The sequence below is a fragment of the Sardina pilchardus genome, chromosome 2 (assembly GCF_963854185.1).
Source record: "Sardina pilchardus chromosome 2, fSarPil1.1, whole genome shotgun sequence".
Taxonomy (NCBI): Eukaryota; Metazoa; Chordata; class Actinopteri; order Clupeiformes; family Clupeidae; genus Sardina; species Sardina pilchardus.
The window spans coordinates 44,636,577-44,664,076 of record NC_084995.1 but is presented as its reverse complement, the minus strand read 5'-3'; the positions used below and the strand labels follow the sequence as shown (position 1 = coordinate 44,664,076).

The following is a 27,500-nucleotide window of genomic DNA, read 5'->3' as shown; positions in this document are numbered from 1 at the left end:
CCTTGATGTGAAATTCCAGGTTCTCGTCCATTGAGTAAATGTAGTTGAAAATGTCCTGCACGATCCTGGGGATGATGCCCATGCAGTCTGTGTCATGCAGGTTACCCTGAGAGAGAGAGAGAGAGAGAGACACACACACACACACACAGACACACAGACACACAGACACACAGACACACAGACACACAGACACACACACACACACACACACACACACACACACACACACACACACACACACACACACAGACACACACACACACACACACACACACACGTTGAGAAATCTTATTGAAATCTTTTTTTGATCAGACATTTTAACTTGAGGCGACACAGTCACCGTTAGACTAATAGGAATGCATGGGAAATATATGGGCACAGTTCTTCCAGAACTTCGTGCCAAGTTAACGCGATGTTGAGGTGTTTTAATGCATTTTTTAGATGAATAATGGTGTCCGAACTAGTAGCCTTTCGTTGACCGCGAACATTTTCTATAGCTGCAGCAATCATTACAGTCAAGCACGATGCACGAACCATTAACAGTGAATGAAACGAAGCGTAGCCTAGTCCTACACCATACGCGTTAGGAGACGGGGAGGCTGAGATATTCCAAAACTCCCTACAGCCTACAGGCTAAAGAGCGTGGACCGCCATCAATTCCGACATAGCCTACTCCCATTCCAACATGGGCAGGTGTCCGCTCAAAACCAACAAATTGATTTACTGCTAAATCTCGGTCTCAATCACTCGTCATTCACCCTCATCGAACAACAACACAACATAAACGTAGGCCACTAAACGATTACTTAACGTCTTATCAATCGCTAACCTATCTGAACCAAATATTCCCCCGCGGACACCTTCCCCCAATCAAAACACATCAGAACACATTCTGTGACACCGGAGGGGAGGGAGAGACACTCTCACACGCAGGAGACACAGGGGAACCAACGGGACAGTCATTGTCTAGTTACTTAATAAACCATCTATGAGACAGTCCAACAAGGGGGCTAATAGACTTAGCTTGAACATTATTGTATTGAGTTTGTATTGGTTGTTTGAAGAGTAAAAAAAAATATCGACCGGTCTTAACGCAAGTCCGGCCCTAAATTGACAGAGTCGGTCGGGTTACGGCAAACGAAAATATTTTTTAAGGATGGCCTGAAGAGTGCAATGTCATCGTGTTACAATAGTGTGTATGTGTGAAGTGTCACCGTGTCTAACTGCAATAGTGTGTATGTGTGAAGTGTCACCGTGTGTAACTGCAATAGTGTGTATGTGTGAAGTGCCACTGTGTGTAACTGCAAAAGTGTGTATGTGTGAAGTGTTGATTGTGTGTTAGTGCATCTCACCTCCATGGTATGTGTCTTGCCAGAGGACGTCTGTCCGTACGCAAAAATGGTCCCGTTATACCCGTCCAGGACATCTAGTAACACAACACAGTTCACATGTTATACCCATCCAGATCATCTACTAACACAACGCCGTTCACATGTTATACCCATCCAGGTCATCTAGTAACACAACACAGTTCACATGTTATACCCATCCAGGTCATCTAGTAACACAATACAGTTCACATGTTATACCCATCCAGGTCATCACCAGGTGTGTGTGTGTAGGTGTGTGTGTGTGTGCGTGTGTGTGACTCACCTTTGACTATCTTCTGAGCACATGCATTATAAACTTGCTCCTGCGTGGTGTTGGACTGGAGTACTCGGTCAAACATGAAGGGCCTACCCTGCACACAAGAAGAGAGATGGAGAGAGAGAGAGAGGGAGGGAGAGAGAGAGAGAGAGAGAGAGAGAGAGAGAGAGAGAGAGAGAGAGATGGGAGGGAGAGGGGAAAGAGAGAGGATGGGGAGAGAGAGTAGAGGAGGAGAGAGTGATTGGGGAGGGAGAGACAAATAAAGAGAGAAAAGAGAGGGAAAGAAATAAGAGTAAATGAACAATTGGTGGTATGAATTCTTGGTAGAACATTTCAAGAGGATGCAGAGCTTTTGACTATTCACAGCACACGCCGCCCTTAACACATCCAGGTCACACACACCCTGTTCCCCCTCTAGGGGGAGACAAAGGCAGAGCACTGGCATGTCCTGTGGAAAGACCGGCATTCCTTACATGGGACACAATTCCCATTTCTATTCCTTACACTGGACACGATTCCCATTCCTATTCCTTACACTGGACACAATTCCCAGTCTTCCTGTCAGAGGTACTTTTTCTCAGATCACGGTCTCATGGAGACGTTTCTGTGTTCAGATGTGTGCTAACAGTGTTCAGATGTGTGTTAAGTGTTCAGATGTGTGTTTACAGTTAACAGTGTTTAAATGTATATTAACAGTGTTGAGATGTGTGCTAACAGTGTTTACAGGTGGATGTGTGTTAACAGTGTTTAAATGTGTGTTAACAGATAACAGCGTTTAGATGTGTGTTAGCAGTGTTCAGACGTGTGTTAACAGTGTTGAGATGTGTGTGTGCTAAAAGTGTTTAGATGTGTGGTAACAGTGTTCAGATGTGTGACATTTAAGAGATGTTAATAAATGGTTTTCGTCAAAATGAGTGTGTGTGCAATGTGTGTGTGTGTGTGTGTGTGTGTGTGTGTGTGTGTGTGTGTGTGTGTGTGTGTGTGTCGCTCCCATGAGGAGAGGTACACGCAGTCTGCTGACACACTGGTGATGTCACAGGGATCCAGCTCTACCCTGGCCTCACTTCCTGCTCTGCCCTGAGGCCACATCCGATTGGCTGGATGAAAGAGATCTGCTGTTTTATTGGCCGGAGCCTGGGTTGAGGTTACTCAGCTGACAATGAAACATAAAAACACATGACCAATAAACACACACAACCAGCACACACGTACACACACTCACAGGTGACATGATGACCAATAAAAACTGACACTCACTCACAACCAATACAACCCAAACCAGCAGGTTGGTGGCTAGTGATCATTTGGAGCCCCTAGCAGACACACAGACACAGACACAGACACAGACACAGACACAGACACAGACACAGACACAGACACAGACACAGACACACACACACCTCCACAGGCCACACCCTTCCAGTCATATCCTTTCTTACTCCCAATGTCGGCTACTTACATAGTTACTGTGGCTATGTAGGACAAGTTTGGTCAGGAAAGTGTGAATGAACGCTTGTTCAACATGGGGACATCAGTGCCATTTAGGCGAGTGCAGCAATGCACCCTGGATCATATCTGAGTGTCAAATAAGACCAGGGGGGTATTCCATCAACTCGCTAAACAAGGCGGCGCTCAACAGAAATAGCCTCGCTTGAACTAGCGTGGACGTTCGCTTGAGGCTAAAGCCGTTCCATTAACTCAAGTGAGCTGCATCTTGCCCTCGTTTATTCACACAAGGCTTAAATCAGCTTCATGTCTGCTCGTGCACAAGGTAGAAAACTAGACCAAAATCGAAGATTGACGAAAAGAGGATATATGTCGTAAAATTAAGGCAAACTAGAAGATTTCAGTTAGATTTACAAGCGCCATCTACAGGTTTTGGAACATTGGAAATGGGTGTCAATGGCCTCCTTGCCAAATTGACCTACAGAGCAAATTCAAGTTTGATTGTCTGGGATCTTCAGCTTCCATTCCAAACTCCATTAGCCCATGAGCATCGATGAGCATCAAAGAGCATCAAACACCATGCCAATCTCTAGGTATGGTGAAGGGTATGTGATGATGTGGGTACACCATGCCAATCTCTAGGTATGGTGAAGGGTATGTGATGATGTGGGTACACCATGCCAATCTCTAGGTATGGTGAAGGGTATGTGATTATGTGGGTACACCATGCCAATCTCTAGGTATGGTGAGGGGTATGTGATTATGTGGGTACACCATGCCAATCTCTAGCTATGGTGAAGGGTATGTGATTATGTGGGGCTATTCCAAGGCCAAGGAAACTTCATCAGGATGCATGGTATCCTGAATCCATGAAATAACTGGCCTAAAAATCTGCCTCCCTCTATGGGAATTTAACATAGGGGTTCCAATACTTTCGGCCCCTGTATTTAAGGTTTAAGGAAGAGTCACACGTCAGTCGTCATTATGTTAAGCCCGCCCACCGACTCTATACGCGATATGATTGGCCAGATAACGTGTGTGGCTGTGACTGCTCAGACCATTTAACTGCAGGTGCGTTGCCGCTTCTCGCAGCGGGCATCGTAAACTTAATTTACTGACTCGGGATGGGTGAGCAGGCAAATGAACACAGGCAGCTAATAGTAAACAAATTAAACTTTTTTGACGTTGACATAAAGACTAGTGTTGCACGGTGCACCGATACAACAAAAGTGTTCTTCTGAAGAAGCGGTGCGCGCAAGGCAGGTCTCCCCTAAAAGCTAGCCTGTGGCTGTGTGTCTTTCCCCCCCTCACACACACTCGTATACGCAGCAGTGCTATTAACAGCGAGACATTGCTGCTAGTTTAAGTGATGCTATTGTAACACACAATTATAGGCTAATATCAAGCTGATTTGCTCACTTGCATCTCTCAAATGTGTGTTGCTAACCAATCTAGGCTATTGGCATTTAGATAATTTAGGCTTACTATTGGGTTTAACGTCATTATTTTCTCTCACGTATTTCTTAAAGTGACAGGCACTTAATTACACCTACTGTACACAACCACAACTGTTAAAAAAAAAAAAATGTTCGAAATTATAAGAAAAATTTGCATTCATGTGTGAATGTAAATATATCATTTTAAGTGGAAATTCTATATCGGGATATATATCGTTATCGTGGTATGGAATTGCCTATATCGGGAAATAACTTTTTGTCCATATCGCACAGCACTACTACCAGCCACCCCACACTAAACACATTACATCGTCACTACCACCCCACACTAAACACATCATTATCATCACCTTAGTCCCCACCTGTAGTCCCCACCCCACACTAAACACACCTCACCTGTAGTCCCCACCCCACACTAAACACACCTCACCTTTAGTCCCAAAACACCAACTGACAAGATAATCATTCTCTTCATCCCTCTCCTCCATCCTCATCCTCTCTCCTCTCCTCATTCGCCATTCATTCCTCAGCATCCCCTGTTCACACCCTCTCTCCACTGCCTTATGTCTAGGCCTACTTCCCACTGCCTTATGTCTAGGCCTACTTCCCACTGCCTTATGTCTAGGCCTACTTCCCACTGCCTTGTGTCTAGGCCTACTTCCCACTGCCTTATGTCTAGGCCTACTTCCCACTGCCTTATGTCTAGGCCTACTTCCCACTGCCTTATGTCTAGGCCTACTTCCCACTGCCTTATGTCTAGGCCTACTTCCCACTACCTTATGTCTAGGCCTACTTCCCACTGTCTTATGTCTAGGCCTACTTCCCACTGCCTTATGTCTAGGCCTACTTCCCACTGCCTTATGTCTAGGCCTACTTCCATTCTCTATCCACCCTATCCTCCTCTTTCTCCTTCTATGCCCCCTCCCCCACACACCTCCCTCCCTCTCCTCTATAACCTCCTCCACACACACACCTCCCTCCCTCTCTCCTCCTCTATAACCCCCTCCCCCCCCCACACACACACACACATACACACATTGGAATGGGCAGAGGCCAAGCCACTGGTAGTGAGAGGAGTGTGATATCATTGTCCACACCCTTATCCCTTGTGGTATACACAATGCGTGCCTGTCTGTGTGTGTGTGTGTGTGTGTCTGTAGTCACATGTAGTCATGTCCTTTTGGTCAACTTGGCCATGTTAGAGTGAGATGAGAATCTGACTCTCTAGTCTCTCTACGAATGGACCACCTAAAGATAGCCATGTGTATGTGTGTGTGTGTGTGTGTGTGTGTGTGTGTGTGTGTGTGTGTTACTCCACCCTCCTCATCTCCAACTGAGAACAGAGTCAGACCCGGAGAGCAAAGACACGTCGATTCGATGTGACTTTGCTGATCTGCCTTTTCCCCGAATTGACTGACATTAGGTTTGAGTTTAAAAGTCATTGTTATCGTTATAATCTAACTTTTTTCTTACTGCATTTACACACCATTCGTACTGATGTTGACTCCCGATCATTCATAAAGCTGAACATATGACGTAAGCTGTCTTCCAAGCTAACAGTCCCAGCTTAAGCCAGAAAAACACCTGAACTTGCCTAACATTACGGTTATGTTAGTTAGCAGTGTCCTAGTTTGGCTGTTCTGTGCATGTTATTCATTGCAAAATAGTTATCTGGAAACGTTGGGATTATTTCCTGTGCATGTTAGATCAGAAACGTTTACAGACAGACATCAAAGCTCATGACGGGGAAACCAATAGCTAATTTTGCCAAGCTAGTGTTTACGTCACCCGGGTCTCCTAACTCTTATGCTAAGTTAGCTGGCTAACTATTTGGGAAAAATAACATTAGCAACTTGGTGCATGGCCTGTGGCTATTTCCCTAGCTACATTAAGGGCGTTCATCATCGCCGAAGTTACATTCAGATAGCAGTGAAAGCACTTGATATTCAGTTTTATTTAAAAGCAATGCTAATCGGCTATTTAGACCTGACGTGGCAAGATACATCGACAGTAACATTAGCTAGCTTAGTTAACGTACTTCCTCAGACTGCTATCAATAGCTAACGTTAGTTCGCTAGCTAACTGTCCAACAACAACTGACAGGTCTGACTAGCTACTCCAAACGGGCATTTGAAAGACTTCGAGTGCGTTTTCTGTGAGCCATGTGATGAGATATGTTTATGTAGGTCGCCAGTCGTTGACGTTAACAACTAACGTTAGTTAGCTTCTTATGATGTGGGGTCTAATGGCCCAGCAGCTGAGCGAACGGGGCACTGCCCCTGTCATCTCAACACCCCACCGCGAAGGCAGCCACACACACATACACACGCACTAACGTTACCTCGGCCGCACAGACAAGAATGCAATGTGACAAACTTACCCCAAGTACAACCGTCTCTTCGCCTGGGAACTTAGCGATATACTTATCGCCTCTTGCCACTTCAGATTTATTCAAAGGCCTGAAACGGCACATTACTTTAATTGTGCACTCTGCCGGGTCCGCCATCTTCCACGGCTATGGAATGGAAACTTGCAGTTCTCGACAAGAAGTAGAGTTAGGTCTGACAGGGGCAGTAGAGTGCGCCCTCCTTTCCCCAGCAGATAAAAATGATTCTCTTCGGTTCTTCCGAGCAGCTAGTCCGCTGTGTTCGGAAGATCACGGGAATGAACTTACTTCCTCTCCAATATGGCAGCCATGGTGCCGGGTGGCTGTCTGATCGGGCTGATCACAGCGCTCGTGTGGCTCTCGGCTAGTGTCGGTAGGTTCCGAATGCAGAATGACGTCACCTCCTTTGCCACCACTGCTACACAAAGGTGTTAAACAGACTGTTTTCTAAAGAGCTGTCACTGCAAATAATGTCAGAATATTGGTAACAAACTGTGACTGATAAGTATGCTTGGTATTTTGACCTAAGCCTCTGCTCTGCTACCTTTGACATGAGGCAAAACTGGGCTGGCCTTGCTCTGTAGCTAGGCTATGCAAGAAAGTGCAACTGAACCACTACTGTTTCTTTGGTGTTTGTGTCTGACAACATTCATCAGACACACTGGCTGAGTCCCTAGAGTCTAATAAGTCCTGAACCCTCAAAGACTTGAGTTGGAGAGGCTGAAGCCAGGATTCAGAATGCTATAGGCTAACAGGAATGGGAGGGCACCTGTGACCTATTGTGACAACCCTGACAACATTTAAAAAAAACATGTTTTTTATAGCAGTTGTTTGCTGATGTTTTTTCAAGGCCCCAGCCTCCCTTTGGGTAACCCATAGGCTGGGTGAACCCTGCCTGACCTGCCGACCAATGGACTTCATTTCACCCTGCAGCTCAGACTGGGGCTGTGTCCAGAAGTCAAGCGTGCACGCTGGGTAGTACCTTCTTCCCAGTAGCGTATTAGTTAGCTTGCTCCTCAGTGTGCGTCCCTACCTACATTTCGACAGCACTAACTAGTTGGCGTCACCTGATTTGGGGAGGGGGGTGTGTTGACAATTTGCATGACGTGTGGAGCTTGACCTGCGCTGCGCAATGGATTATGGGATACCTGAGGGAAAAAAAGATGCATCGATGCACGCTTGGAAATCACGCCAAACGAAGTACCCAACTAGTGAGAGCGCTTGACTTTCGGACAGTCTATTCTGACGTAACTTCCGGAAAATGCACACTGCCCAGCGTGCATACTGATGTTTCAGACACAGCCGGGAAATCTGCACATCTATCTCCCCTGCTTCCTGTCCACATCTTCTGGGTCCAATCACAAACGAGCTTATCCAAAAGACGCACGTTGGTCTGATTGGTTGAAGAACTATCCAAGCGTACAAGGTCATCTGAACTATGCCAATCACACCTCTTTTGCAGTAGAAATACAGTGCAGACTCCCCAGACTAATAATGTTCAATCTTAGACTAGAAAAGCACTCAGAGAACGCAGACCTCCGCCTGTATTGTTCTTCCTAGGTTGTCATACATTGAACCTAAACTACTCAGATCGCCACCACGTGGCCATACCATGCCATTACACCGCTAAGCGAAAAACTTAAAACGCGCCCGGAATCCCGACGGTGATACAGATCACTCCCAAAATGTAATCGTTTCTTCGTTGGCTTATTTCTGACCTTCCCTGAAAATTTAATCTAAATCCATTCATTACTTTTTGTTTGTTATCTTGCTAACAAACAGACAGACAGACAGACAAACAAACAGACAGACAGACAGACAGACAATCAAACCCTGATGAAAACATAACCTCCTTGACGGAGGTAATAAAAATTGAGCTTAGTATGGTGATAGCCAGTAATGACCCCTTGTTAATCTCACAACACTATATTGTTGGTAGATGGGTAACCCCTTGGTTCATGACACACACAGACACGCTCCGAGCTCTCTCTCTCTCACACACACACAGACTTCATAATTTTACAGTGGGACAGCTCCATAATATCGCATAATACCAGTAAACACACACTCAGCATCTACCAGTAAACACACACTCAGCATCTAATACCAGTAAACACACACACACACACACACACACACACACACACAGCATCTAATACCAAACACACACACTCAGCATCTAATACCAGTAAACACACACACAGACACACAGACACACACACACACACACACACACACACACACTCAGCATCTAATACCAGTAAACACACACACACACACACACACACACACACACACAGTATCTGGCAGCTCATGTGATGCACTGTAAAAAATGGCAAAATGGGTTCTTTATTAAAATAATTAAATAAAATGGACATGAAGAGTCTCTCAACACACACACACACAAACACACACACACACAAATGTTTCTTTTTATATGAATGCCACTTTAGGGCATGCCTTTGGCTCCAGGGTGGAGTCTCTTCCTGAGTCATGCTTCAGCATGTGTGTGTGTGTGTGTGTGTGTGTGTGTGTTGAGTGAGCTATTCTGTTATTTCTGGTGCCTGAGGTCAGTTCTCCATCATGTTTTCCCATCCCATGGCTACTGTTGTCAAGGGAAACAGGGGAGCAGTGCGATAAAATGAGTCTATAGTGCATGCAAGCTTACACAGCTCTAACACACACCCACCCACACACACACACACACACACACACACACACAGCCGATCACACTCTCTCCCTATATTTCTCTTTCTTACACACTTTCACACACAACAGATATGTTATCACATTTTCAAGCATCAGACGAAAATGGAACAAGTCGTCTTCTTCAAGTGCACATAATTGCACTTCAACTCTTAGTTCCATGGAGCTGTTCTTCTGCAGGATCTGCTGTTATGATCTTTAGATCCTGTTGGGGGTTCTCCTTTGTGTTGTTATGATCTTTAGATCCTGTTGGGGGTTCTCCTTTGTGTTGTTACGATCTTTAGATCCTGTTGGGGTTCCTCCTTTGTGTTACGATCTTTAGATCCTGTTGGGGGTTCTCCTTTGTGTTGTTATGATCTTTAGATCCTGTTGGGGGTTCTCCTTTGTGTTGTTACGATCTTTAGATCCTGTTGGGGGTTCTCCTTTGTGTTGTTACGATCTTTAGATCCTGTTGGGGTTTCTCCTTTGTGTTGTTACGATCTTTAGATCCTGTTGGGGTTTCTCCTTTGTGTTACGATCTTTAGATCCTGTTGGGGGTTCTCCTTTGTGTTGTTATGATCTTTAGATCCTGTTGGGGTTTCTCCTTTGTGTTGTTATGATCTTTAGATCCTGTTGGGGGTTCTCCTTTGTGTTGTTACAATCTTTAGATCCTGTTGGGGTTTCTCCTTTGTGTTACGATCTTTAGATCCTGTTGGGGTTTCTCCTTTGTGTTGTTACGATCTTTAGATCCTGTTGGGGTTTCTCCTTTGTGTTACGATCTTTAGATCCTGTTGGGGGTTCTCCTTTGTGTTACGATCTTTAGATCCTGTTGGGGTTTCTCCTTTGTGTTACGATCTTTAGATCCTGTTGGGGTTTCTCCTTTGTGTTACGATCTTTAGATCCTGTTGGGGTTTCTCCTTTGTGTTACGATCTTTAGATCCTGTTGGGGGTTCTCCTTTGTGTTGTTATGATCTTTAGATCCTGTTGGGGGTTCTCCTTTGTGTTGTTACGATCTTTAGATCCTGTTGGGGGTTCTCCTTTGTGTTGTTACGATCTTTAGATCCTGTTGGGGGTTCTCCTTTGTGTTTTTCGTCTGTCTTGTCATGTTGGTTTACTTTCTGTGTCTTGTACAATAGACCTCTTAAGCTCGCCTACAAAAAAGCTACCATCTTTGCCCAAAAGGAGATCCGGTATCTTGAGAAACTATTTGTAACATATACTTTTTATCCTATTTTTTTTTTTTTTATTTAGAATTATCTGTTGAACTCTCGCAGGGACGAAGAAATTGGCAATTGCTACACACTTTTTGTCCTCTGCCCTCTAGTGGATATCAGGTTGCCTGTGTCCACGTTTTATGAGCTGACCGGGCCCTCAGCCAGGCTGCACCTGAGGTGACCTGTAGGCCTATCAACACCTACAGCCAAGTCAGGGATCTGTCTGATAAGAGAGTAGATGTGCAACGATTGTCAAAGTTAGTGAGAAATAGATACTGTACATTCTAAAATGAATAAAAGATGTTATCACTGAGTAAACCCAGCCTGATTTGCCGGCGATTTCACCTGCAGGTCAGACTGGACACCTGCACATTTATTTCTCCTGCTTCCAGTCCACGTTTGCTAGAACCGATCACAAACTGGCTTATCCACCAGGTGCACCCGGAGAGTTTTGGTTACCTCTGCATTCGGCTAACATCACTGACAAGAGATGTCAACTTTACAGTCCAGTCAACTTTACTTATACTGTAGTAGTGCATTTCATACACAGAGGTCATTCAGTGTGCTTTACTTAACCACAAGCACACAGGGATACTGTAATAAAAGCAAATAAGGGCGATTGTCAAAGAAAAGTTTAAAAACTGAAGAATAATAAAGAAAAGAAAATATAAAACATGCAAGGTAATACGAAAGCATAAAAGAGCAATAGTTTAAACGTGTGACCTGAGTTATCAGGACCTTACCACAAACCACACTTGAGTTACACAGACGAGTTACAAAGTTACAAATGTTTGATTTGCATTGAGCTCAGTGAGAATTAAAACAGCTAATAGGCTATACTGAAATAAAACCATGCCAATCTCCAGGTATGGAGGCCGAGGGAACATAGTCCTGGATCCATGAAATAGCATTTAGAAAACAAAAAAATTCAAATCTCACTGCCTCTATGGGAATTTTAAGACATAGGGTTAACATAGACATTCATAATTATGACCCCTGTGTTTAGGAAAACATTCATTTGATACATTATTCATTCACAAAAGAAAACTGATGTCCTTAAATGTTGGAAATTTCCTCATTTTTTTTATTTAGGCATTAAGATCAATTTCCGAAAGATGTTATAATCCTCTTTATAGTCAACTTTAGCATGTGTTGCAATACTTATGGAGGGTACTGTATGCCATCCAGTACATGACACACAACTTGGTGGGCATGTACAGTAGGTTAAGTACATAAAGACTTGGCTCTGGCCACAGGTGGGTCAAATACATGAACACATCATGACATCATGGGCCTGGGCACAGGGGAGTCACTAAACATGTCAGGGTACCTCCAGGCAGACCAAAGACAAAGGGAAAAGTCACTAAACATGTCAGGGTTTTTGAATACATAAAGAAACCATGACAGTGGGCCCAGGTGAGTCACTTAACACGCCTGGACACAATTAATGACACAGTAATTACTACAAATGCCATCATAACTACTAAACACACCAGTGACATGTCATCTCTCTCCACCCCCTCTTCCTTTATCTCCTCTCTCTGCATCCCCTCTTTCTTCATCTCCTCTTTATCCGCTTCTGTCCAGTCGGATTGTCTCTCCGTGTAAGACTCTCCCTTCATCCGAATGGTGACCAGCTGGTTGCAGCTCAGGGTCCTGTCCTTGAGCTGAGTGCACGGCTCAGTGGCTTTACAGCAGCGCAACCTAGAGGCAGTGAGAGGTCATTACAGCAGCGCAACATAGAGGCAGTGAGAGGTTTTATTTTATTTAACCTTCATTTAACCGGGAAAAGTCCCATTGAGTTACAATAACTCTTCTCCCAGGAAGTCCTGGCCAAGATGGTCATTACAACACAACCTAGTGGCAGTGAGATGTCCGTACAACAGCACAATCTAGTGGCAGTGAGAGCTCATAACAGCAGCGCAAACCCAGAGGCAGTGAGAGGTCCGTACAACAGCGCAATCTAGAGGCAGTGAGAGGTCCAGAGCCGTGTATACTGTATGGAGAGTTTGGATAAAACGTTGGTGTTTTTTCACCATTAACAGGCCTATAAATTATACTTTTTCAGTATTCCGGAAATATTCCAGTGTATATTTAGCCTGGCTAGTGCCACCACTTCTCAATGAGACGTTCATTTTCAACCTAACGTTTGTTTTCTCGTATTTGAAAAAAATGCCCAGATTTGTTTATTGGGCGCCACCGGATGTCTATCAAATGTGTCTGTGCATAGCTCATCAACGTCTTGCTCCACCCCCCCTGTTCTGTGATTGGTCCCCTATCTGAGGCAAAAATTAGGGCGGTAGTTTCCAGACTGCCTTAGCAGCGTGAATGAAATGGCACGTAAGGCAGCATGGGAATACCCAGGCTAGTGTACATTTACCTTCTGGTGTACCAGTTGGGTGTCCCGAATACTGGACAGTCACAGCACCCCGTACAAATCCATTTTTGACACCTTATCATGAATTACCATAGTAATGTTATACACCTTATCATGAACTACCATAGTAATGTTATCTACCATATCATGAACTACCATAGTAATGCTATACCTTTCTACCATAGTAATGCTATACCTTGTCATGAACTACCATAGCAATGCTATACCTTATCATGATCTACCATAGTAATGCTATATACCTCTCTACCATAGTAATGCTATATACCTCTCTAAATTCATGCACTGCAAAACACTCAAGGTACACGCAACACAGAGTGTCACCTTTCATTTGACAGCAAATCATGCTTCTAGATGAAGGGGTTCTTGCTTCTAGAATCTAGATAAAGGGGTTCTTGCCTCTAGATCAGGGGTCACCAAACATTTTTGTCTGGGGGCCACATTATCGGTCCAGACTGTGATGGGGGGTCGGGTCCGGGTCAGCTCATTGTTTAGTAGAGTAGCAGGGCTAGCATGCAGTAAGAGTTGGGGGCTCAATCCCCGATTTCCACCATTGTGGCCTTGCCCTTTCGCTTCATTGATAGTGTAAATTGCTTTGGATGAAAGTGTCTGCTAAATGAATAAAGTGTAACCTGTATGACCTACTTGTAAATGTGTTGCAAGGCATAAAAAGTCCTCACAAAATATCATTAACTAACCACTTGTAACTCATGAGTTAATCAGGAATTATATAATGAGAATTAACATAAGAGTCATAATTTACAAATGATGAACAAAGCATTTACATACCCTTTAAAGACTTTAACATACCTACCCTTTAAAGACTTTAGCATACATACCCTTTAAAGACTTTAGTATACACACCCTTTAAAGACTTTAGCATACCCACCCTTGAAAGACTTTAGTATACATACCCTTTAAAGACTTTAGCATACCTACCCTTTAAAGACTTTAACATACATACCCTTTAAAGACTTTAGCATACCCACCCTTTAAAGACTTTAGCATACCTACCCTTTAAAGACTTTAGCATACATGCCCTTTAAAGACTTTAGCATACCCACCCTTTAAAGACTTTAGTATACATACCCTTTAAAGACTTTAGCATACCTACCCTTTAAAGACTTTAGCATACCTACCCTTTAAAGACTTTAGCATATATACCCTTTAAAGACTTTAGCATACCTACCCTTTAAAGACTTTAGTATACCCACCCTTTAAAGACTTTAGTATACACACCCTTTAAAGACTTTAGCATACATACCCTTTAAAGACTTTAGTATACATACCCTTTAAGTCTGATGATGCGGTCTGGGCACCTGTTTGCCTCCTGCAGGCAGCGGATTCCCTCCTTCAGCAGCAGACTCTCCTCTAATTCCTCACTCGCATCACAGATGACGGCATTAAACCTACCACAACAGCCAGTCAGTGAGTCCATACCACACAGGCAATCAGTGAGTCCCTACCACAACAGCCAATCAGTGAGTCCATACCACACAGGCAATCAGTGAGTCCCTACCACAACAGCCAATCAGTGAGTCCATACCACAACAGCCAATCAGTGAGTCCATACCACACAGGCAATCAGTGAGTCCCTACCACAACAGCCAGTCAGTGAGTCCATACCACAACAGCCAGTCAGTGAGTCACTCAGAGGACAGGCTTCTCTAGCTTGCTTTCATTGTGTGTGAGTATGTGTGTGAGAGAGAGAGACTGTGTTGTATAATGTTAGAATGTTTGTGTGTATTGATTTTTAACCGCACTCTAACATACACATTTGAAGATCAACAATATCTACTCTAAATTCCAATTACAGCTGATGTGCTCTAGTAGCTCTTTGGTTCTGTTGTCCTGTTGCTATTTCCTCAATCAAGAACCTTTTACATGACATGGCAATGCTGCTGACTGGAATTTACTGTTTACCATGATAAGAATGAAAAAACTGATGGGTCTTATGAATAAGCAGGACACTTGTGTGGAATTGTGTGATTTTGCTGCCATTGTTTTTTAATACTTAATAGTTCCTGATAAAAGAGTAACTATTAAGTATTTTTATAATAAAGGGCTAAAACCTTAATCATCCATAAAGGATAGCTACTATTATATGATTAAACTGCAATGCTAACTTTTAAAGTGGCTTCATCCAATATGTACATGTCAGGTTTGGACGTTTGTGCAAATTAACACCTATTTCAGTAGATTAAGCCTCATTTGCATATTTAAACATTACATTTCAGAAAACTTGTAATACAAAAAAGTCTTGTCTTGGTGTAAGTGAATAACTGAGAAAGTTTTGTGGTGATGCATAAAAGTTTAAAATGTTATCCTATCTACCAGTATAGCATTATGGCGTTTTTAATGCAATAGTACACCATTTTCAAGACCAAAAATTACTGCTTTAATGACTTCTGAAAATTGTCAAACAAAGATTTCCTGATTCCTCAGGTTGTAAGGATTCCGAAAACATATAGTTTTCATAATCCCAAAAAAATGAAATTACACAAGGAAACTGACTATCTTCTCATTCTGTCTTTCAGGTGGGACTACAAAACCACAAAACCATACAACCATACAAAGACACACACACACACACACACACACACACACACACACACACACACACACACACACACACACACACACACACACACACACACACACACACACACACACACACACACACACACACACACACACACACACACACACACACACACACACACACACACAGAGAGAAGAGACAGACACAGAGCCGTAGTTAGGTCATGAATGCCCAGGTTTATTCATCAGAGAGGACCCCTTCTCCTCCACTTCTCCCCTCTTCTCATTCTGTCTTTCAGGTGGGACTACAAAACCATACACACACACACACACACACACAAACACACACACACACACACACACACACACACACACACAAACACACACACATACACACACAAACACACACACATACACACACATACACACAGATGAGCTTTCAGATGGGACTACAAAACCATACAAACACACAAACACACACACACACACACACACACACATACATACAGACATAGATGAGCTTTCAGGCTCTTCACAGAAGAGAACAGCTTGCCCTCTCCCCGCTCCCCTCAAGGAAAGGTCAGAGTTCATGCAGAGAAGGATCATGGGAATCCTGCTTTGTTGGCCAGGAAGTGAGGCGATGGCGAGGAGCTGAGTAGCAGGAAGTGAGGCGATGGTAGTAGGAAGTGAGGCGATGGTAGCAGGAAGTGAGGCGATGGTGAGGAGCTGGGTAGCAGGAAGTGAGGCGATGGTAGCAGGAAGTGAGGCGATGGTAGCAGGAAGTGAGGCGATGGTGAGGAGCTGAGTAGCAGGAAGTGAGGCGATGGTAGCTGGAAGTGAGGCGATGGTAGCAGGAAGTGAGGCGATGGTAGCAGGAAGTGAGGCGATGGTGAGGAGCTGAGTTAGCAGGAAGAGCATGGCTGCTGCAGTCCTCCCTTCAGCATTTCTGAACTCAAATGATCAGCCAATGGGAGCTTATGAGAGTCAAATCGATGTGTGTGTGTGTGTGTGTGTGTGTGTGTGTGTGTGTGTGTGTGTGTGTGTGTGTGTGTGTGTGTGTGTGTGGAGAGGGGCGGGGGTGTATAGGGAGAGCAGGTGAGAATCAGGAGAGAAGGATGTAGAGAGGGATAGAGAGAGGAAGAGAGAAATAGAGCGACAGAGAGGGAGAGATGAATATTTACGGTTTGGCTCAGTAAATCTTCCACACACACCCCCACACACACACACACAGACAGAGAGGAAAAGGCTTCTGTAAACACGACACAATAAATATAACACACAGCAGGCTCTGCAGTAACACACACACACTCATACAAGAGCACCCACATACACACTCTGCAGTAACGCACACACACTCATACAAGAGCACCCACATACACACTCTTACACATGAATACTCTCCCTGATCCCCAAGTGCAAAATATCACAAATAAACTAACAGACAAGTGTGTTCAAGTAATGTTATGTACACACAGGTGCAGGATGGGCCTCGCACAACACTCATACACACACACACACACACACACACACACACACACAGACGATAAAAAAACAAGAGCATGACACACGAGCATTGCAGTCAAGTCCCGATAATCGCCATGGAAATATGGCGTTGCTACGATGCATAGCACCAGGAGGGGTTACCCTGGCCCAGAGGAAGCCAGAGAGAGTGTGTGTGTGTGTGTGTGTGTGTGTGTGTGTGTGTGTGTGTGTGTGTGTGTGTGTGTGTGTGTGTGTGTGTGTGAGAGAGAGAGAGAGAGAGAGAGAGAGAGAGAGTGAGAGTGTGTGTGTGTGTGTGTGTGAGAGAGAGAGAGAGAATGAGTGAGAGTGCATGTGTGTGTGTGTGTGTGTGTGTGAGAGTATCCGAGTCTCTTCAGGAGGCCTACGTGACTTCCATGGCCACTGTACTGTCTGTGAGGCTGTTGAGTGCTGGTTTGTCTTGATCGTGGTTTTCCCTGAAACACACACAGGACAAACAGGAAATGGTTAAAACACACACAGGACAAACAGGAAATGGTTAAAAACACACACAGGACAAACAGGAAATGGTTAACAACACACACAGGACAAACAGGAAATGGTTAAAAACACACACAGGACAAACAGGAAATGGTTAAAACACACACAGGACAAACAGGAAATGGTTAAAACACACACAGGACAAACAGGAAATGGTTAAAACACACACAGGACAAACAGGTAAATGGTTAAAACACACACAGGACGAACAGGTAAATGGTTAAAACACACTCCATTCAGATATTTCACAAGAAACGGAATCAAGGACCATCAATGTCCATCAGGTGGTAAGAATATTTCTGCAAACATGCCTTTCGTCACAAACGCCTGACAACCCAACAAACACACATCCAACAACCCACACACGCACACATCTGACAAATGAACACAGACACACGTGAAAAACCAACAAACACACACACACACACAACAAACCAACACATCTGAAAAATCAACACACACATACATGTGACAAACCAACACACATGCACATGTGACAAATCAACACACACATCTGACAAATCAACACACACACACAAAAGCATATTTGAGCCCTCAGGTTACATTCTTTCCTGGTCACCTCCTCCCCTCCATCTTCTCTTTCCCTCCACTCCATCTTCTCTCTCCCTTCATCCCTTCATCTTCTCCATCCCTCCATCTTCTCTCTCCCTTCATCTTCTCTTTCCCTTCCCTCCATCTTCTCTTTCCCTCCACTCCATCTTCTCTATCACTTCATCTTCTCTTTCCCTTCCCTCCATCTTCTCTATCCCTTCACTCCATCTTCTCTTTCCCTTCCCTCCATCTTCTCTATCACTCCATCTTCTCTTTCCCTTCCCTCCATCTTCTCTATCACTTCATCTTCTCTTTCCCTTCCCTCCATCTTCTCTTTCCCTCCACTCCATCTTCTCTTTCCCTTCATCCCTCCATCTTCTCCATCCCTCCATCTTCTCTCTCCCTTCATCTTCTCTTTCCCTTCCCTCCATCTTCTCTCTCCCTTCATCTTCTCTTTCCCTTCCCTCCATCTTCTCTATCACTTCATCTTCTCTATCCCTTCCCTCCATTTTCTCTATCCCTTCATCCCTGCATCTTCTCTATCCCTTCATCCCTCCATCTCTTCGTTCTCCACTCACCTGGGGTCGAGCTCCATGGCAGCCGTTGTCGTGGCGACGCGGGGCATCTGTCGGCTGGCGGCCAGTTTGAGTGCGGAGGCGGGCACGGCGAGGGGGCGTGTCAGGTGACCGGTGAGTGCCACGCCCACAAGCGCCTGGGCCGGGGAGGGGCTTCCAGCGTTGCCATGGAGATGTGGCGTGCCGTTGTTAGTGTGCGTTGGCGGGGTGGGAGCCAGTGCCGAAGGGGTGGTGGTGGTGGGGTGATGCAAGCCCTTATGCACACCTGGAGACACACACACACACACACACACACACACACACACACACACACACACACACACACACACACACACACACACACACACACACACACACACACACACACACACACAGTCCCATTAGAGCTATAGCACAGGTGGGACAGACTCAGTGATCGGCTCGGTCTCAGTGAAGTAAGTCCCATGAAATCAAAACTGTAGCGTCAGTGTGACGAGTTCGAGTGGTCAGACTTCAGTCCACATCTCTGGTGACTAGTGACCCACTTTGTTCACTTACAGCAGGCCAACACACGGGGGGCATGAGAAACACACACACACACACACTCCCATTAGAGAGAGACACACACACACACAGGCCCATTACAGCCACACACAGTCCTATTACAGCCACACACACACACACACGTCTTACCTGAGGGGGCTACGAGGCCGTTCGGGGCGGCTCCGGCTGCGTCCTCTCTGCTCTTGAGCGCCCCCAGCTGTTCGGTGGAGAGCAGTGCGGAGGCGGCGAACTGGGCGCTGGCGGAGTCCAGCGTGCGGGGGGAGGGGGCGCCGGGGGGGGCAGGGGGCATCAACGCCTGCTGTGCCAGTAGAGACCGCTGCAGCAGCGCCAACTGCTCCTGATGCTGCTGGAACTGCTCCTCCGTGATCACTAGAGAGAGAGAGAGGAGAGAGAGAGAGAGAGAGAGAGAGAGAGAGAGAGAGAGAGAGAGAGAGAGAGAGAGAGAGAGAGAGAGAGAGAGAGAGAGAGAGAGAGAGAGAGAGAGAGAGGGAGGGAGGGAGAGAGGAGAGAGAGGGGAGAGAGAGAGAGAGAGAGAGAGAGGGAGAGAGAGAGGGGGAGGGAGGGAGAGAGAGAGGGGAGAGAGAGAGATGTAAACAACAAGCATGTTAATTTCGTCTCCAGTTGAATACGGCAGAGACCTTAACCCTTTTTTTTTTATCTTGTTTTGTTTTTCAGGTGAACTTAAAAAAGGTACAAGATGCCAGAATTTCACTTTAATATAACCTTTACGAAGCCATCCTGATGGTAAACACACTTGCAAAAGGCAAATTGTTCACCTAGCATTGCCATAGCCCTAGAATGTCGCCGCCACACGATCAAAAGTTCCAAAAAACCTGCGCTGAATGGCTGAATCGCAGGAGGGTGGGATCAATTAACTCATTGACTACCGTAATTTCCCGACTATTAGCCGTGGCTTATACATTGATTTTGCAAAATTTCTTCTGCTATGAGGTTAATACAGGGGGCCAGTTAATGTGGTGTTCATATGGTTTTGTTTCTTTTGACTTGCATAAAACACTGTCCTGCGGCTTATACACAATGCGGCTTATATGCGGGAAATTACTGTACTGACCAAGAGATTGGCTGTTAATAGTTCTAAAACTCCCATAACGCAAAAGTAGCCTGGAAAAAGCACCGCCATGTTTTCCTATGGAGATCTATGGGAGTGTCGCCACTCCACTTGATCTACCGCTCTGGCCATAGCTATACAATAAAGCTATACAATAAAGCTAAATCAATAAAGCTAGATCAATAAAGCTACAATAAAGCTAGATCAATAAGCTAGATCAATAACGGATCTATCTATCAAAAAAAAAAAAAAACCTTGAATTTTCCCTAGGGGATCAATAAAGTATCTATCCAACTTTCTGTCTATCTATGCAGCATAGACGTAGCGTTCACCTAGCTAGCACAGCTACACAGCATAGACATCGGCGCTCTGACAAATCTCGCAAGAATCGTGAAACATTGTCATAGATTTAACCTATTGTTAATCAACAAAAGCATTTTCATTGTGTACAGGGGGAATAAGTCACAAGAAGTTTGATATTTATAACGGCAGAGTAAAATATAAATATAGGGAACTAAAAACACCTAATCCTGCATAGTGTACCTTTGAAAGTTAAAGAGGAACTATGCAGGATTGGCGATTTCATCTCTGGTTTCGGTTTCGTTGTTTGTTTTCGCTCGTTTTATGCTTGCATTTTCTCTGCAGAGCTTCCCCGACAGCTTTAGCGTGTATATTTATACATGTATAGGCTATATTTAAATATATAAATTGCAAGCGTGGTTCTTCGTCTCAGACTTCCAGATGTAAACAAAGAGCGATCGTCTCCTGCAGAAAGTTGCATAGGGTCCCTTTAATGAAATCCAAAGATTTTTTTTTTTGTAAAAAGGGGGAAAACTAATGGCCTTCCCAAACCCTTCCAATAACGCCGCTCATCTCAATGGTACTCTGCTAAACACACGCACCTCAATATTCACCACAATGAGTGCAATTATTGTTCACTACCACAGGGTGGCAGTAATGCCCCTACAAAATGATTGCTGACCACCATCAGCCACCGCCAGAGCAGTGCGTCCCAACCATCAGCTCCTCAGTGTGCCCCCTTGCTACTGGCTAAGGGAATTTAACTACTCATACTAGTCTTTCACTATTGCTACTGGCTAAGGGAATTTAAGTGCTCATACTAGTCTTTCACTATTGCTACTGGCTAAGGGAATTTAAGTGCTCATACTAGTCTTTCACTATTGCTACTGGCTAAGGGAATTTAAGTGCTCATACTAGTCTTTCACTATTGCTACTGGCTAAGGGAATGTAAGTGCTCATACTAGTCTTTCACTATTGCTACTGGCTAAGGGAATTTAAGTGCTCATACTAGTCTTTCACTATTGCTACTGGCTAAGGGAATTTAAGTGCTCATACTAGTCTTTCACTATTGCTACTGGCTAAGGGAATTTAAGTGCTCATACAGTCTTTCACTACTTTAGTCATTTCACTTTCATTTGACTCATCTGGCGGCCATTTTGGTTTGACTTTACCTGCAGACCTGTGTCCTTTACCTGCAGACCTGTGTCCTGTGCAGTGGGGTGGGGCGCTACCTGTGGGGTGCTACCTGTGTCCTGTGCAGTGGGGTGGGGCGCTACCTGTGGGGTGCTACCTGTGCAGTGGGGTGCTACCTGTGGGGTGGGGCGCTACCTGTGCAGTGGGATGCTACCTGTGGGGTGCTGTGGGATGCTACCTGTGGGATGCTACCTGTGGGGTGCTACCTGTGCTACCTGTGGGGTGCTACCTGTGGGGTGCTGTGGGATGCTACCTGTGGGGTGCTACATGTGGGGTGCTACCTGTGGGGTGCTACCTGTGCAGTGGGGTGCTACCTGTGGGGTGGGGTGCTACCTGTGGGGCGCTACCTGTGGGGTGCTAGCTGTGGGGCGCTACCTGTGGGGTGCTAGCTGTGGGGCGCTACCTGTGCAGTGGGGTGCTAGCTGTGGGGCGCTACCTGTGCAGTGGGGTGGGGTGCTACCTGTGGGGTGCTAGCTGTGGGGTGCTAGCTGTGGGGTGCTAGCTGTGACTATTAAACAGCATTTCTGCTTCTGGTCTCCGTCGCAGCGTATTATCAGCTTTTCTTTTCCTCCTCTCCTACATCTCTTCATCAGTTCTCTTCTCTTCCTCCTCTCCTGCATCTTTTCATCAGTTCTCTTCTCTCCCTCCTCTCCTACATCTCTTCATCAGTTCTCTTCTCTCCCTCCTCTCCTGCATCTCTTCATCAGTTCTCTTCTCTTCCTCCTCTCCTACATCTTTTCATCAGCTATCTTCTTTTCCTCCTCTCCTACATCTCTTCATCATTTCTCTTCTCTTCCTCCTCTCCAACATCTTCTCATCAGTTCTCTTCTCTTCCTCCTCTCCTACATCTTTTCATCAGCTATCTTCTTTTCCTCCTCTCCTACATCTCTTCATCAGTTCTCTTCTCTTCCTTCTCTCCTGCATCTTTTCACCAGCTAACTATTTTGGTCCTCTGCTTCAGCTGCTAAAGTGTGCTAGCGTTGGTCCGTGTTTGCCTAATGTGTTTGTAATGTAATGGTAGCATTGGTCCGTGTTCGCCATGTTATCCTTGAGCACTAGTCGAAGCTAGTAGACAAGCTGTAACGTGCTGACTTCAAAAAACAGGCGTTTCGTAAATAAATGTTAGATTAGCCATCTTTCTTTGGTCGCCTTATATGCATTTGAAAATCCTACTTCTTAACAGAAAGTGGCAGGATTGAAATTGAAAATCAAATAATTTCACAGTCCTAGTGCCTAGTTAAGTTTATCAGACAGTTAACGTTACAACTCCCTTTAGTGTCCAGACAATGTAAGCACACACGACTATGTGCTCATCGGACCAAAGTCTTTCTTCATTGGACAACTACGGCCGCGCTTGATGACAGTGAGACGGCTATTCTTAACTGTTTTGCGATCAACAGATACAAATTGTAGACACACACACACACACACACACACACACACACACACCTGGTGCAGGACGGGGCGCGCTGGATCGGGAGCCTCCCCCTGCTTGAGCCCCCAGGCCATTGGCCAATCGACCGAGGGTGAAGGGCGGTTGCCGTGGAGCTGTGGGTGGGGGGCGTGGTCTGAAGTGCCTCTGGCGACAGGACTGGATATCCTGCAGCAGCTGTCGAAGAGAGGCGGTGGGAGATCGCGTGTGTGTGTGGGCGTGCGAGTGTGTGTGTGCGCATAGAGTCTCTGTGGGTGCGCCTGCTGGGGCCTGAGAGCGAGGGTCTGCTTGTAAGATCCCCTGTGTGTGTGTGTCTGTCTGCATGTGTGTGTGTGGGGTGGTATGTGTCGGTGTGTGTGTGGCCGTGTGTGTGTGCGGTTCCAGCCCCTGCAGCACAGCGTCCCACTCTGAGCATGCTCGATCCAGCAGAACCCTGAGAAGGCATCGGAACGCTCGTCAGTCATCTGCAGCGCTTTAAGATTTACACAGAATTTTATTACAGCTATAAAATAATAATCATCATCATCATCATCCACCACCACCATTATCTTCAGCTCTTTAAGATTTACATAGAATTTTATTATAGCTATAAAATCATCATCATCATCATCATCCACCACCACTATCATCGTCATCATCATCTTCAGCTCTTTAAGATTTACAGAGAATTTTATTATAGCTATAAAATCATCATCATCATCATCAGCTCTTTAAGATTCACATACATATAGAATTGTATTACAAATATAAAATGTGACCCTACACAGTGAAACCAGTCGCTTTGGTAAAATCTACAAAATTAAGTTATTGAACGGCCATAGGCCAACGATATGTATATCGAGGGTATTTGGAAAAGGTATCGCTAAGATAACCGCATCCAAAGTTGACATGGTTCTCCCGTCATGATATGCCAGAAGAGGAGAAATCAACTTTTTAAGCGGCATGGACAAACGGGAATGACTGCTAATGTGTTGAATCTTCACCGGGTTTAACAGTCAAAACGTATGTTTTTCGTGAAATGAGTTCACGATATGAAACTGTAGACTGTATACTGTCGAATTATGCGAAAACGTGAAATTCAACATTTTAACCCAGAAGTTTTAGATTATTGAGGATTTTCTCAAAACAGTATCGTGCGACGAGCGACTGATTTTGCTGTGCAGGGTCACAAATCATCCACATCCTCAGTGCCACTCACCGGCCGCCTCGACCCACGCGTCGCCGTGCCAACCCCAAGCATCGCCGTGGTGATGTGAGTGTGGTGAGGGAGTAACGGTAGCGCGGCTGGCCCCGCCCCCCTTCACTAGCACCTGCCCACGGCCACCCGGCCAATCGCGGGAGAGCCTGAGAGAGAGGCGGGGTTATTCTTCATCATCGTCATCATCATCATCACAATCACAATATTTCAGCGTAACAGTTACTATTGCTGCTGTTGAGGACTCATGTTAGTCCACTACCATCGTTATAGAGAACAGCGTGATAATTCACTACCATGTTAAATACCGTAATTTCCTGACTATTAGCCGCGGTTTATACATTGATTTTGCTAAATTTCTTCCGTTATGAGGTTAATACAGGGTGGCAGTTAATATGGTGTTAAAATGGTTTTGTTTCTTTTAACTAGCATAAAACACTGTCCTGCGGCTTATACACAATGCAGCTTATATGCGGGAAATTACTGTAGAGAGGACTCCATCATCTTTATAGAGAAAAGCATGATAATCCACTACCATCGTTATAGAGAGAGGACTCATGATGATCCACTACCATCGTTATAGAGAGAGGACTCATGATAATCCACTACCATCGTTATATAGAGAGTACAGCATACAAGAGTGTGTGTTGCTCACAGCATGTATACAAGAGTATGTGTGTCTGTGCACGTGTGTGTGTTGCTCACATTGTGATACTGGCAGCCCGCTCGCCGTCGGAATGCAAACACACCATCAGGATCATTCTCCTCTTCTGCCTCTGACGAGCCTGAGAATATCTGCAGAGAGAGAGAGAGAGAGAGAGAGAGAGAGAGAGAGAGAGAGAGAGAGAGAGAGAGAGAGAGAGAGAGAGAGAGAGAGAGAGAGAGAGAGAGAGAGAGAGAGAGAGAGAGAGAGAGAGAGAGAGAGAGACAGGTCAGTATGGGATATCATAGTCGCGTGTGAGTGTTTACCTGAGAGTAGGGGCTCGTCGTCTGAGCTGGGGAATTCGTACTGGTTTAGGGGTGTCTATGTGTGTGTGCACACGTGCATTTACCTGAGAGTAGGGTTCGTCATCTGAGCTGGGGAACTCGTACTGGTTTGAGGGTGTGTGTGTGTGTGTGTGTGTGTGTGTGTGTGTGTGTGTGTGTGTGTGTGTGTGTGTGTGTGTGTGTGTGTGTGTGTACCTGAGAGTAGGGCTCGTCGTCTGAGCTGGGGAAGTCGTACTGGTTCAAGTCCTTTGCGTTGAAGAGGGCGGGGCCTGAGTGCTGGTGGGCGGGACCTGGTAGAACCTTCTGCTTCTTCTTCTCGTACTTCCGCTTCTGACGGACAACCTCCACCTTCTCCTGATAGGGCAGAGAGAGAGGGGAGGGGCTACAATCACTACAACCTTCTCCTGATAGGGCAGAGAGAGAGGGGAGGAGCTACAATCACTACAACCTTCTCCTGATAGGGCAGAGAGAGAGGGGAGGAGCTACAATCACTACAGCCTTCTCCTGATAGGGCAGAGAGAGAGGGGGGGCTACAATCACTACAACCTCCTCCTTCTCCTGACAATTCTTCCACTTTTTGGGGGGGAAGAGTGTGTGTGTATACCTTGCTCCTGTAGTCTCTGTGCTAAGTGGTGTTGGTGAGTAGGAGCAGGGTATGGGTGTGTGTGTGTGTGTGTGTGTGTGTGTGTGTGTGTGTGTGTGTGTGTGTGTGTGTGTGTGTGTGTGTGTGTGCCTTGCTCCTGTAGTCTCGTGTGTGTGGTGTTGGTGAGGGGGAGCAGGGGGAGTGTGTGTGTGTAGGTGTACCTTGCTCCTGTATTCTCTTGTGTGTGTGGTGTTGGTGAGTGGGAGAAGGGGGAGTGTGTGTGTGTGTGTGCGCGTGTGTGTGTGTGTGTACCTTGCTCCTCTAGTCTCGTGCGTGTGTGGTGTTGGTGAGGGGGAACAGGGTGTGTGTGTGTGTGTGTGTGTGTGTGTGTGTAGGTGTACCTTGCTCTTGTAGTCTCTTGTGTGTGTGGTGTTGGTGAGGGGGAGCAGGGTGTGTGTGTGTGTGTACCTTGCTCTTGTAGTCTCTTGTGTGTGTGGTGTTGGTGAGGGGGAGAGGGGGGGGGGGGGGTGTGTGAGTGTGTGTGTGTGTGTGTGTGTGTGTGTGTACCTTGGTCCTGTAGTCTCGTGTGTGTGTGGTGTTGGTGAGGGGGAGCAGGGAGAGTGTGTGTGTGTGTGTGTACCTTGGTCCTGTAGTCTCGTGTGTATGTGGTGTTGGTGAGGGGGAGCAGGGAGAGTGTGTGTGTGTGTGTGTACCTTGGTCCTGTAGTCTCGTGTGTGTGTGGTGTTGGTGAGGGGGAGCAGGGGGAGTGTGTGTGTGTGTGTGTACCTTGGTCCTGTAGTCTCGTGTGTGTGTGGTGTTGGTGAGGGGGAGCAGGGGGAGTGTGTAGACCGGCTTCATCTGGGCTCTCTGGGCTTCCGCTTCAGCCATGATGTCTCCACCGAAATCAGGCATCCCACTCCTACACACACACACACACACACACACACACACACACACACACACACACACACACACACACACACACACACACACAAGGTTTAGTCCGCCAAATATGTTGACAGTGACAAGAAATTTGGTCTTACACTCTAGTAATGTAAATACACAATGAAAATACCTAAACAAGACACACACACACATCAAGACCAATAATGGACATATGTGACCCTGCAAATCAAAACCAGTCGCTTTGCGCTAGATGCTATATTGAGAAAATCCAAATTTTCGAGCTACAGTAATTTCCCGCATATAAGCCGCATTGTGTATAAGCCGCAGGACAGTGTTTTATGCAAGTTAAAATAAACAAAACCATATTAACACCA

The 27,500-nt window shown here is 45.6% G+C and overlaps 2 protein-coding genes and 1 long non-coding RNA gene across 8 annotated transcripts in view; all 3 read right to left on the bottom strand.

Moving 5' to 3' along the window:
- The window catches only part of kif5ba (kinesin family member 5B, a), a 30,989-nt gene extending 23,729 nt beyond the window's left edge, over positions 1–7,260 (bottom strand). For all 5 annotated transcript variants that reach the window (XM_062530755.1, XM_062530754.1, XM_062530757.1 and 2 more), the window contains exons 1-4: positions 6,931–7,260; positions 1,654–1,741; positions 1,353–1,426; positions 2–106 (exon numbers count right to left, since the gene is read on the bottom strand). In XM_062530755.1, coding sequence (XP_062386739.1) covers positions 2–106; positions 1,353–1,426; positions 1,654–1,741; positions 6,931–7,056 — 393 coding nt within the window. In that variant the 5' untranslated portion in view covers positions 7,057–7,260. The remainder of the gene's footprint in view (position 1; positions 107–1,352; positions 1,427–1,653; positions 1,742–6,930) is intronic.
- Positions 7,261–11,454: 4,194 nt separating this feature from the next.
- On the bottom strand, positions 11,455–14,913 carry LOC134075218 (uncharacterized). The gene is made up of 2 exons (XR_009938030.1): positions 14,520–14,913; positions 11,455–12,539 (listed from the first exon to the last, which is right to left on the bottom strand). It is a non-coding gene; the product is annotated as an uncharacterized LOC134075218 (long non-coding RNA).
- A 1,070-nt stretch (positions 14,914–15,983) lies between these two features.
- Positions 15,984–27,500, bottom strand: part of LOC134075213 (enhancer of polycomb homolog 1-like) — a 23,034-nt gene continuing 11,517 nt past the window's right edge. For both annotated transcript variants that reach the window (XM_062530747.1, XM_062530746.1), the window contains exons 6-13: positions 27,007–27,139; positions 25,833–25,991; positions 25,356–25,445; positions 24,654–24,799; positions 23,473–23,888; positions 19,590–19,829; positions 18,921–19,182; positions 15,984–17,726 (exon numbers count right to left, since the gene is read on the bottom strand). In XM_062530747.1, coding sequence (XP_062386731.1) covers positions 17,654–17,726; positions 18,921–19,182; positions 19,590–19,829; positions 23,473–23,888; positions 24,654–24,799; positions 25,356–25,445; positions 25,833–25,991; positions 27,007–27,139 — 1,519 coding nt within the window. In that variant the 3' untranslated portion in view covers positions 15,984–17,653. The remainder of the gene's footprint in view (positions 17,727–18,920; positions 19,183–19,589; positions 19,830–23,472; positions 23,889–24,653; positions 24,800–25,355; positions 25,446–25,832; positions 25,992–27,006; positions 27,140–27,500) is intronic.